Source organism: Ambystoma mexicanum, chromosome 2q (assembly GCF_040938575.1).
Source record: "Ambystoma mexicanum isolate Mex_15411 chromosome 2q, UKY_AmexF1_1, whole genome shotgun sequence".
Lineage (NCBI taxonomy): Eukaryota > Metazoa > Chordata > Amphibia > Caudata > Ambystomatidae > Ambystoma > Ambystoma mexicanum.
The window spans coordinates 985,518,304-985,531,935 of NC_090924.1; the positions used below are offsets into that span (position 1 = coordinate 985,518,304).

The 13,632-nt window shown below is 42.1% G+C and overlaps 1 protein-coding gene across 1 annotated transcript in view; it reads right to left on the reverse strand.

The window, feature by feature from the left end:
- The window catches only part of EGFR (epidermal growth factor receptor), an 810,606-nt gene that overhangs the window by 89,293 nt on the left and 707,681 nt on the right, over positions 1-13,632 (reverse strand). The window contains exons 14-15 of the mRNA XM_069648296.1: positions 6,358-6,448; positions 4,428-4,585 (exon numbers count right to left, since the gene is read on the reverse strand). Of these exons, the coding sequence (XP_069504397.1) occupies positions 4,428-4,585; positions 6,358-6,448 (249 nt within the window). The remainder of the gene's footprint in view (positions 1-4,427; positions 4,586-6,357; positions 6,449-13,632) is intronic.

Here is a 13,632-nt window from a genome sequence, read left to right on the forward strand (position 1 = left end):
GCATCCAGCCACACTGATAAAGGCCGGGAAACCTGACGCCATAGCGCCCCTCTGGAAAACACACATTGATACACAAGCAGCTCTAGTGTTGTTAGACCTTGCTAAAGGAAAAGCATCCGGCCACACTGATAAAGGCCGGGAAACCTGACGCCATAGCGCCCCTCTGGAAAACACACATTGATACACAAGCAGCTCTACTGGTGTTAGACCTTGCTAAAGGAAAAGCATCCGGCCACACTGATACAAGCCTGGAAACCCGCCGCCATACTGCCCCTCTGGAAAACACACATTGATACACAAGCAGCTCTACTGGTGTTAGACCTTGCTAAAGGAAAAGCATCCAGCCACACTGATAAAGGCTTGGAAACCTGACGCCACAGCGCCCCTCTGGAAAACACACATTGATACACAAGCAGCTCTAGTGTTGTTAGACCTTGCTAAAGGAAAAGCATCCGGCCACACTGATAGAAGCCTGGAAACCTGACGCCATAGCGCCCCTCTGGAAAACACACATTGATACACAAGCAGCTCTACTGGTGTTAGACCTTGCTAAAGGAAAAGCATCCGGCCACACTGATACAAGCCTGGAAACCCGCCGCCATACTGCCCCTCTGGAAAACACACATTGATACACAAGCAGCTCTACTGGTGTTAGACCTTGCTAAAGGAAAAGCATCCAGCCACACTGATAAAGGCTTGGAAACCTGACGCCACAGCGCCCCTCTGGAAAACACACATTGATACACAAGCAGCTCTAGTGTTGTTAGACCTTGCTAAAGGAAAAGCATCCGGCCACACTGATAGAAGCCTGGAAACCTGACGCCATAGCGCCCCTCTGGAAAACACACATTGATACACAAGCAGCTCTACTGGTGTTAGACCTTGCTAAAGGAAAAGCATCCGGCCACACTGATACAAGCCTGGAAACCTGACGCCATAGCGCCCCTCTGGAAAACACACATTGATACACAAGCAGCTCTAGAGGTGTTGCTAAAGGAAAGCATCTGGCCACACTGATACAGTCCTGGAATCCCGACGCCATATTGCCCCGAGGATCAGGCCGCCATGGCATTCATGCAGGGGCTTTCTCATATTTGTATGACGCGTGCCTATAGTACGCCTTTTATGCCATTTACACATTTTCGGTTTGTTGCAAAATGCGTTTGTCAGTGTTAAAAGTATACTCTTGTATCTTGCGAGAGAAATAGTTAAAATGATTGACCGAAGAATATATGCCTGCACACGTACAATCAAGGGTGGAAATATTTCTATGTCAGCAGTTGAAAAGATCTCCCAATATCTTACAAAACAATGTGATGTTTGCAACTAACCATTTTTCATGTCCTAAAGGGAAGTCAAACTGTTACCAAGTCTGTAAGCTACTTTCAAGCTTTATAAAATGGCTTTGGATGGTGAGCTCGGCATGGGGTTTGTTGTTATTTTTCAAGAATCCCCGACTATTTTATTGGTGCAAACTTTTCTTAGCAACATATTTTTCTTAATTTGAATATTTTCACTTTTTCTGTAGCTTCAGTTTGTTTCTCATGAGAGCTTTCCCTTGCACTCCCAAGCCGCGCAGAGAGAGCAGGGGCTCCATTGCTTCCCGAATCTAGGCCAGCGCTCAATAACTTCTATAATAATAATAATAATAATAATAATAATAATGATAATAATAGCCCCAGTCTGTTCTGTGAGCTAACCTGAGAGATCAGTACTGGAAATAGAACTATCCCCCTGCAGCTGGCACTGGGAGTGCCATCAAACTTTCCAAGCGCTAGAAACAACCATACCTCAGAAACAGCAACAACTAATCACATAAATATCTAGTGAAAAAGAAGACAGAGGAAAAGGGAGATAGGTGGGAAGATCAAGAAAGTAGGTATGGGTTCCCCAGATGAGACTGCAAAGAATTTTGCAATAAACAAAGAAAAACAATCCTATAAAAATTGGATTAAAAGCCATGCGTGGCTGCTTGCCCAAGGGATGGGGATAAAATGCTCGAGGCGGTGCTGGAAACAATACAAAACATTTCTGGAATATCATTAATCAAAGAAAAGGGAATGAGGATGTTGAGATGATAAATCCTATTCAGGAGGATGATTGGAAGAAATACTATATCCCTTCTTGCTTTCTGCCTCCTGGTTAGGCCTGCAGCTGGACCTGCATGGCTATGGTCCCTGCACTCCTTGTCCCCAAGAGGACAATTCTGCCTGGCACACTAGGGGCCAACAGATGTCAATATAATTAGATGGTTCTGCGATCTCAGGGGCCAACAGTCGTTCCTGGAAGATATAGACCCTCGGTCTGGCCACTGATCTCTGTTCCATGCCTCATGTAGCCAGTGTTGATTGTGCAGCAGTCATGGCCTCCCTGAACGGTGCACACTCCCCACTGTCTCTGGCAGCAAGTGCAATAATCCTCTGGGGAGGCGCAGGAGCCGAGTGAGCACGTTCATGCATCCGTGTGTGTTTACATGCATCTGCGCATCTACCTGCTTGTTGACAATTAATTAAGACTGGTCTTTGTCCTACTTTGACGACAGGTTGGTGTTTTAAATGTTGTGATAGGACAAAAAGCGGCCCCCAGTATCATTTCAGGTATGTACTGTGAATTGCAGTTGATATAGTGGAAACGTTGCCAAACGCAGCACGTAGAGCGCGTACAAGAGATGTAGACAATAAAAGGAAACGAAAAAGGCACCAGGTATTAAAAGTACAATACATAGAGTGTGGTACATTGCATAGAGTTGTACAGATTATGGACACATAGAACTAAGGTAGCGTGAGAGGCAAAGGGAAGATCAGGAAGATCAAATCAAGAATTACGGAACTGCGAAGAGGCAAGCTGAAGGGAGAGAGGCAGAGACTTCCGCAAGCTGATTGCTACCATTGCACTATTGCCACCTGACCATACTTGGGGCACTGTTTTGCACCATGTTATGTAATGTATAACTTACCTGTCAAAGGATATTGGTAAACCGTGCTCTGTTGAGAGCATTTTGACAAGTTGGTAAATCAGCAAATCATGGTAGCAATGGCTAGTTAGGCAGCTGACATCTACACTAACGCATATAAACATCACATTGTCGAACCGGCATAGCATGACACTAATGTCATGTCACAGTAGATAGGTAGGCTACGTCTACAATGACATATTTGAAAGCACAATAAACAACTGTTTTCTCTAAACCTACTAGTGGATTGGTACCTATACATCTTTAGATGAACTCAGGATGTGGTGGTATGTGCAAGTTGTTTGCAGAAAGCAATCTAGAAATCACATCTTTGAGGGGACTTCTTGGGTTTGAGGCTCACATCTGGCGATCAAGTGCAGCAAAGCGGCCCCCAAACACTTTGGTTTAGAACATGAGATCTTGGCACCAACCTTCTCAACATGTTCTTTTATGGAACCCTATGCAGCAGGTGCATGCACAACTGTGGGTATCTCACTGGAAGTTGAATTTGTGAATTAACTTGTCTGAGTTGTCTTAGTTGAATTAGAACCTGCGCAATGCAGCTCGCACACACATTTCTGCAGCCGGTGCTTAACTCAGGCAGAATTCTAGTACACATCTACTAGAACACTCGCTTAGTTTGCTCTTTTTGTTATTTGTTGGCGGTTTGGTGCCGGTAGACATGCAGAAGAAACCACTTATTAGTGCGCGTCAATAGACCACAAGCCCTTAGGTACAATTCTTAGACACCCCAAATAAGTAGCCTTTCCCGAAGCTTCATGCCCCCACTCCTCTTTCATCAAATGTAAAGCTGTGACCCCGCAATACTTTCCAAGTCCATTTCGGATCTGACCAATTGTCTCAGGCAATTTGACAAAGCCTCAAAGTGTAGCACATCTCACGACTTTGTAGTCTCCGCAACTACCTCTTTGATCTTCTAGCTTTGTCGTGACCTACTTGCTCAATTCACTTTTATCTGAGCAGATGTTTTTTCTTATTATTTTTAATTTGGAGCTCTTCAATTATTCACTCGTGTTATATTGCTATGCCTGCATGGGCATTACACATCAGTAATGATGTCTTTTTGTGTTCATCGGTAGACATTTTGATAAATGACATGTGTCTCCTCGTTCAACCTTCTCGACTGCCAGATTCCCCAATTAATAAAGACAATTAAACAGACACATATATGTACACTGAGCTACAATGGAAAAACCATGAGCTGGAATTTTGCAGCTCTGTATTTTCTGGGATTTATTTCACATTTCCACAGGCCGAGCCAAGAGTCCAAAAACAGCAGCGCCTTAATTACAAACACACCAGTCCCTCTGCTTAAGAGTTAACATCTGGGGAGCACAGCCTCAACATGAGCTGAGGCGTTTCGTTAATTACATTTCTGCCAAATGTGGGCTTGACAGAATGTTAAAATAAGAAGTTCTGTTTGAAAGAACAAGCGTCCAATGTTAGTACTCACCCGTGGGTGCAATTGGCATGACACAGTTGGCAGACGTTGTTTTCATCGTGGTACTTCCAGATCAGCAAGTTGTTCTCCCCCATGATTCCTGCGGGGCAGGTCTTCATGCAGTGAGGCCCATCCTTGTAGTGGGCGCACCTCACACAGTTCTCTGAGCCCTGCAGAAAGTCCAGCAGACATTAAGCAAGACGGAAACAAAGACAGAGACAACAGGTGTGTATACACAAGACTGTAGCTTTTACCTCCTGCAGCCATTTCTATGAAACCTTTCACTTTGTATTACACCCATACAAAATAGGACAGAAAATCGCCTCCCCGACTGTTGTCACAATGCAACAGGCTCATCTGTTACGTAGAGTTTTTTTTGGGGGGGGGGGGGTTATATTTTTGACCATATGCATTTTTATAAATGTGTTGCGAGCAGTCATAGCTGTACTGCTGCCTCATGATTGGAATCGAGAAAAATTATATGTATAAATAATTATGGGTTTTAATGAGAAGAGCAGCTGAAACCCATTTTAATATTTTTTTTCTCCTAGTGTTCTGGGGCACCCCTTTGTCAAGCCCAATATATTAGAGTTGAAAACAGGTAGGGGAAGCACACCCTGTCTTATGTAAATTCAATGTAAAACTTCAGAAATTCCTTATTTTTTCTAATCCATTGGACCTTAAACTAATCAATTTTTTCTGGGTGCCCGGGGAGAAAAAATGACTCTGGTATCAAAAAGTCAACAATTACATGAACAAAATGAGGTTCCTATTGGTAATAGGAACTCTGGTCCCCTGCACACCATTCAATAGTGGAAAGAATCTTTTCAAACAAATCTCAATGATTTTTATAATTTCAAATATTCGTTGTCTCAATATTGTGTAAAGTTTTTTTAGCAACAATCAAGGTAGTCAAGTATTAAATATAAATTTCAATCAACAAATTCAAAATAACCAGTTTTCACATGTAAATTTACATGGCAGCATGTGCACCTAGTGCTCCTCTCGTTCCGAAGACGCAGGCCCGTAAGACTCCTTTGGACGGTCTCATCCCACATTGAGAGATTGAACCGGAAGAGACCCCTGTTATATTCTATGACAGTCGTCAGCTTTCACTAAATGCAGCTCGGTGCCGATTTCTGGCCTCCCTTTGTTACTATCATTGCGATTTTTCTCGAGGGATGTTATTATCATCTACTTTCCGCCACCGTGGCCTTTTATGACAAGACACAGTGCAGAACTGAGAAAGTCTTTGTAAACCTGGATACGAGGAAGAATATTAGTACCCCTCCTCCCTGACCCTCTGTATGCCACCCCCGCTGTATATCTGTTCTGTTGTTTACCACTGAAAAGTGCTCCGTTATGTATCTGTATTGTTGTATACCTCTGTAAAGTGCTTTGTTGCTTCTCGAAGCTAGGGCCGTGATGTTATATGATATGATAGTGATATGATCGTTTATTTATATAGCGCCTATACACAATGTGTTTCAAAAGGCTTCAAGGCAAGGGAGGGAACAAGGGAAAATGCAATGACATTCTTACAGGCCATGAACAGTAAGGATGTACATTTTGTGCTCAATAAATGCAATAATAATAATAATAATAATAATAATAATAATAACTTATGGTCCCATTAATCATACACTGCATTTGTCTACATCCGCCTAACTTTCAATTATGCACAATGTATGTTCCCGATTTTTGCCATCATCTATATTTACAAAATATATGCAATGCAGTGTTATTCCACGGGGAGGCACATAAGAAATATATTAATTAAAGTAAACTCTGGTGCATTTACGGTTTCATCTTGGAGTGAGTTACTTTAGAGTCATACATCCGGATAGCAGAATACATATTTAAGCACTGAGGTAGCTTACATTTTGTCATTGTACAGTACTGCGTAGCTTTTGCCAGTTAATACATTTACTGAAGCTCTTACCAGTCCAGTGCAAGCCATGGTTGCGTTCTCAACTTTGCATTCGGCATGACATTGGAAGCATGATTCATTCTTCACAAACTCTCTTGGCTCCCTGCAATTATAAATATAAGAAAGGAATGTACACATGCATGGACAAGGGAACGTACCCTTATGACATTGTTCAGTTATTATCAGGTGGTATGTCAGTAATAGTCATCACTTGCACATCCCATGCAGAATGCCATGTTTATTCACAACCCCTGGGAGATTGACCAACTCTAAAAGCTAGATGTGACAGCCACAGCACGAGGCACTATTAGCACGCAGGTTGCTCAGTACACAGGCCAAATCTCACAATTCAAGCTTGCTTTCTCAGTAAACTCACATGCGCTTCCACCCGTCCACCTCCTTCTAACCCTGCTCATGCAGCTTCTCGTCCACTCCCCCTCTCCATCCCTCCCTCCCAGGCCGAGCCCCGTCTCACATGACCCTGGACTCCTGTGGAAACTGAAGAGGGTCTTCGCACAGAGCTTTGCCTTCCATTTCCATGGCCGCCAAGTTGGGTGAGTATTTGTTTCAAAGAAATACAGTGCTGTCAGCACCCCGGGAAATAAACCTGGGGTGCTAATAGCATTAATCACTGGCTCTGTGGGATGTGGCGGTTGGTAAAAGCCCAGGGACTCTCAGTCGATAACTGCGCCCTATAAAGTCACACTGTCATACACACAATCCAAAACATAACAGTGACCTACGTGCGGGACTGAGAGGGCTGAGACAGAATCCAATTTTGACAGTTGCCCAATAAAGGGAGTTTCGGATAATGCAAATTGCACCACCGGGGGGGGGGGGGGGGGGGTTCTGACTTCCCAGATCCAGCTCATGATGGTTCAGATGAACAGTAATGTCACATGGTCTGGCAACCATTGCAGGGACTGTGAACACAATGGCATGCACTATTTCCTTGGCCGGTTACCATTGGGGGAAAGAGCAAGAATAGAATTGTTTTCTGTTAGAGAATGCACATTGTCAAACACAGCCACAATACAGAAGAACGAATGTCTCTTCTCTTAAGTTGACTGAAAACAAACCATCGAGATCTCGATCTTGAAATGCAAGTGGGAATATTAGTGTAGTGTCTGGCATGTTTATATAGCATTATCGTGGGCTGAGTGAGTGCTTTCCTTGCTGTCTGTGTGGGTCAGCTATCTTAGGAATGCCAGAGGGAATGCAGAATGTTGAGGGCAGGGGATCCTGGAAGTCACAGTTGGTGGGGACTTGGAGATGGGAACCTGCAACAGAAGGGTGCCTACCCCCTTACTCCCATGTGTCCTTCCTGCCTGAGTTCTAAGTATTTAAGTGCATTTCCTTTTTGTGCTTACTTGACTCCTGTGCGGTTACTGCGTGCTGGCTGCTTCCTTGAGGTTCCCAGATGTTACATTTTGGTATATGGGGTACAAGGCCTGAAGAACCGGACTGAACTGCTCTTTCCATTTCTGCAAGCACCTCAACAAGCATCCTCCCCCAATGCAGAGATTCAGAGTGACCCCAACACCCCCACTCCAGGTGGAGATTGAATCACAGTGAGTTTTCTAGCTCTCTTATCCCTAAGTCTGAGGGATGTTGATACCCTGTGGAGATATTCCAATGACCCTGCCAGCCATCCCATCTGTAATCATAGTTTCACCCGTGTGATAGATTCATTTTTGCTGAGAGCAGCACTTAAGATCAACAGAAATGAACATATTTCCTCCACTAGAAGAAAACACAAATGTCTATCCACCTTTGATAAAGTCCATCTTAAAACTGCCTCCCTCACATATAGGTGCCTTAATAATGGAGCACCACCATACCTTACCGACAGAATCTGTAGAAAAACCTCTTTCAGACCGACCAGAACAGCCAACTCCAACTGCCTCCAAGTACCACGATTCAAACTCTCCACTATCGGAGGTCACAGCTTCCCAGTTAACGCTGCGCAATTGTGGAACTCCTTACCTCCTGGTATTAGAGAACCTCAGTCCTTCTCTAAATTTAGACAAAATCTAACTAACTGGCTAAAAGAAAACGATAAATAATCATTTGATAATCAGTCTCCTGACGCCCTATACACCCCATCATGTATACCCTTCTGCTTATCTATTCGCTCATCATGTGCTAGTCCCCCGGGACACCCTCTCTGATGTACTGTGATCACTTTCATTCTATTTGCTCATGTAATTTACACTGTATATATGCCGATGTAGCTCATGTACCTATTGCTATTGTAGTTCATGTACCTATTGTTGCCCCCCATGCATGTCATGCATCCATGTAACCAAGCTGAACATATCCTTGTGTCCTGCGCCCTGATGCCCCTGGGTCTGGTGCGCATTATAAATAATAAACTAAACTAAACTAAACTAAAATTGGGTAGCGTTCCTTCCTCCCATTCTCTACCCCAGGGCTTACAGGATTGTTGAGGCTCAAGATAAGGGGTCATGATCCTTTTCAGGGCGATTCTCCTTAAAAGAACTCGATAGCATGCCACAAATTGCACAATCTGATAAAAAATGATCCATTTTAGAAGCATCAATTTCTACTATTTTAGTAAGTAAGTGGACAGAGTTGATCAGATAAGAATCTGCAGGTTACCGCACGCCGACCCAGCTCAGCCAGGCATGGTAGTAGTAACTGAGAATTCTTACTATTTATTTATTTATTTTAAAACTTTATTTCAGCAAAGCCATCCAAGTTAACAATTCATAATTTAGATTCACAGTATAAAAAGAAGCCCTTCCTAGGCCAATTTAGTTCAAAATGAATACATTCAGAAAAAATATTACTGCAATAAAAAAAAATATTAAATGGGTATCATCAATTTAAGATTACATTTGACATCTTCAGGCAGCAGAATCTTCAGCACTTCTAATATACATATCCTAATATATAAATAACCCATATCATTATATCGGCAAAATGTAAAGCTCCAGTCAGGGTCGCCAATAGATAACATTTTGCATAGTTCTAGAAGTGATGTAATTCCAGGGTGTTTGTTCTTAGTTACCAGGCTTTCTCAAGGAAATGAAAAATTGCAATAGTGGCCCACTCATCAGATATTGTTTTAACCCGGCAGAGTGCTTCTTTAACACTCCTTACACCATGCTCGTTAAACAAGGGTCTCAGGAACTGTTTTCTCAGGGCACTATATAAAATACAAGTGCAATGACATTATCAATATTTTCCTTGCAACATTCACAATATATGCAGTTGCCTCCCTTCCATCGTGACTTTACACTTTGTAAGGGTATGATGCCCAGTATTAACTTAAGCATGAGTGTTTTCACAGTTTTTAGTCGCAGAATAGCTAAGTATTTCTCAAAACCTATATTAGATTGCCCTTAAATGGCGTGCCTCACTAATTTCTGGGCAGCATTAGATTTCCATATGTCATCCATTTACCTCGGTTCATAGACTCTCCTCAGCTCTGCTTTGTATTGGTATCCCAGCTTGGCTGGTTTTCTCCAGAGCAAAGCAGAGCACGAAATTAAGGTTGGATAAGCAGGAGCTAAAAGCAGCTCCTGGGTATCCAGCACCAACCAGAACCAGGAGCTACCAATTGGGAACAAGGAGCTAATAAATAGCGTTTCCCAAACGTAGTTTCCACTTAAGATGCAAACATATAATTGTGTCCATTATTTATTACCCCTTATGCTTTAAATGGTGTATAGATGTGCCCTAATGTTTACTTTTAGATTGTCCCAAATGCACACAGTTAATTTAACATAGGTGTATTTGCATCTGTTGGCTTGAGGAGCCAAAAGTAGCTTCTGGTAGCTGTTGGTTTCAAGCTAAGCAAGCTCTTCTAGACTACAAGCAGAAGCTAAATAGCTTCCAGCTCCCCTCAATTTCAAACTCCGGAATGGTATATTCAACTTCCTGGTCACCTATTTAATATACCACTGGGGTGTTCATTGACCCTGGCTGGTTTTAAACATCCTGAAAATCCTCTTTAAATGTATGAAACTCAGGGACATTCCATGTTTCCAACCAGTAAAGCAAGCAAGAGCTTGAGTTTCACCTATTAATCAATATCATACCAGCCCGGTTCCAACTTTACTGACATGTTCGGTGCACTTTTTGGAGGCTCCAAAGCCGTTACAAAATTCTATTTTCTCCGTTTACTAAGAGGTTAATATCTGCATGGTCCCACAATTCTTCACCAAATGTAACTTCCGGCATGGCCTGCATCTTATGGACCTCAATTGCATGTGAGACACTCCAGCTCCCATAATGATTAGTAAAATGTGTAACTGTGATACCTCGTCAATTTGATTCCGCCAGTTTCATATGTTGCTCATTCGCACTCCTGAGGAATCATAGGTCAGCACCTCCTCAAACACTGCCTGCACAATGGAGAATCTATATTTGCAACACTTTGCCATTTCCATTGGGCTGAAGATCATAATTTTAGCTTTCAAAATATTGATTGAGTCCTTTTTCCTGACACTTGGTAGCAAAAGCATTTAGTTTCCACTGGTGTCCCTTTGGGGTCTTTGATACCAATACTGCATCATTGGGGTCGGTCCTTTAATATAATTTGCCGAATGTTGAAAGCATTATCTTCATCATCACAATAGGGGTCTGATCACTGAGCAGTCAGCCAGCCGGAAATTAAACTCTCAGCTTAAAAGAGGTGCTTCATCAGAAGGACCTCGCATCTCACCAAAGTAGAAGTCTTTCTCATTCCTTGTCGCAGTGATTTCCAAATATGTGGCCTGAGAACCAAATATCTCCTGTCTCTCAGGGTCACACAGCAGGTGCAGGGCTGTGTTGCTTCATCGCTATGTTCATGCTATATAAAACCCAAATACAAATATAGATGGTGGGACTGACCTAGAAATTTTCTCTTCCAGATAAGGGATTGCTGAATGCAATATCCCATTGGAATTTAAGAACACAGGCACCTGGTGACCCTACTGCATATTTTTTACATTTTACATTCTAACATTGATGACTCGTTATCTGGGAATGGTTGATGGGTATATTTCGTTTTGTGATACAGAATATATTACTGGACATCATGACTAAGACGACTTGGTGTCTTCCCAACGCTTCACTTTAAGACCAAGTATTGGAGTTTGAAAGTTTATTTTCTAATCCAGGGTAAATCTGTGGATATTCTAAAGGGGGCCTCAGGCATGTTTGAACTTTCAAGGACCCCACGCCAGACGACCACCTCCAAAATGGGATAGCTTTAATTTGCAGAAGAAATCCCTGCCAAGGGTTTTTTAAGTAGTCGTCACATGTCCAAAGGAGTACCTGTGTTAAGCCCTGAGGCCACACTTTAGTGGATCTTTGAAAATCTGCAGGTGGAAACGTTGGAGGCTGTTGTTCACCTGGAATTAGGGGGGCAAGGACTGTGTTTTCAATCTTGCACACATTACGTTGGATACAGTTCATCCACCTGAGGATCTGGTCCAATTGAATACCTTCTGCCTGTTCAGGAGTATTATCAACTGTGTTACACAAGTAAACATATCATCTGCATAGACCTATAAATAATGTTCTACCAGAGGGCAAGATAGATATTAAAATGATATATATTAAAATAAACAGGCATGAGAAGTGATCCCTGTGGGACCCGACAGAGCTGTGTTGAAGAGTCTGTATTCATAGTCATAGCTCCCATGTCTGTTTACTGCACCCGTTAAGAAATGACCCAACTATGTTATGTTATGTTATCAGAACTTATTGAGCACACGTATGCCCAAAGGCATCATGGCGCTGGCTAGCCCCCAGTAATTGCTACCTCTGTAGCCCCCAGTAGTTGCTTTCAGTATATACGTACGACCATTCTTTAAGCAGTACAATATTTCTAATTGCTCTGTCTACAAGTGAATGGTTCTTCCCTGAAGATGTATCGCTGTTAGATAGCATATTCGCAGCACCAGACTCCTTGTATGCCAGACTTGGATGTAAAACGCTGATTACCTTTTTGATCCCCTCACTTTAACTTTTTGCAATCTGAAGAAGATCTACGTGACTTTGAAAACGTATGCATTACTCCATCACATCATAATATTGTCTGTTAGTCCAATTAAGGGTATATAAACTCAACATGTCTGATCGCACAGTTCTGTTGCAGATTTGGTGCAAAAAGAAGGGATTGGTTTTCTCATAGAGTGCGTCATACTGTAAAGTGGTAATTAAATATAATATAAGTGATCGACTCATGCAAAAAAACATCCAATTTAAAAATGACCAATAAGTATATATATCAGCAACACATATATTTTCATATATATGTGTGACTGTTAGTCTCTTGACAAAGGTCTAACCCAAGTGTAAGCAGATCAAAACAATTTCATGATGACTAGGATACAATGAGTTAATAGGAGTTATTGCAGAAGTTAAACTATATTAGCATGTACAAGTATTTATTGACCTCCTCTGAGCCAATCGGAATGCAGTGGATATGTTTTGATATTGTCTGCATATTGGCTGCACCCCAAACAACATAAAGACTTTCTCTGCATTGAAGAATCAGTAATGCAGTGTCTGAGCAGGATTTCTATCCACACGACCCTCCCACCTGAACTCTACCTTCAATTTGACACGCAATATCCAATTTAACGAACCAAAGAGAAAGCTAGACCATGGGAAAATGCGTTCACTTTCATATCGAAAACAACATTTACTTTGCATCCAAATCATACTCATGTTAGAATTGTTCAAGTTTAAACAAGCTTGCAATTAAAATGCTTAAAGAAAACCCTGTCATTTAAATAGTACAAAATAAAACCATGTTTAATTTACTAAGACGTGTTGTCCAGTTACGTTACTCACTATTAAACTAATGTTTCTTTACTTCACCATAGCTTAGAAACATGTTTTGTTATTACCGCTATGTGCTAATAGACCTATACACAGAAGGGGTGGGGGGGGGGTCATCCTCACTCACTTTGGCATTATGGACCAAGGGAGGAGTCATTATAACTTGGGATCATGATCTTCCTCTAACTGATGCCCCTCAGCTTTGCCTGGGGCCATATCTTGGGGCATGCCATCATCCCGAGATAATGACTCCACCTCTCATCCATAATGCCAGATTAGTGCAGTCCCTTCCATTGCTTGGCAAATGGTCAGTAATGTCAATGTTGTAAAACAGCAACCGGTGGAGCATTTGGCATCCTTCTGGGGTTGATATGTTTGTAAAGAATGTTAAAATCGTGGTTAAATCATAGAATTATGTTTTTGGCAAATACATGTATGTACATTTATTAAAACACAAGTTCTAGTGGTGCTTTGTAAAAGGAA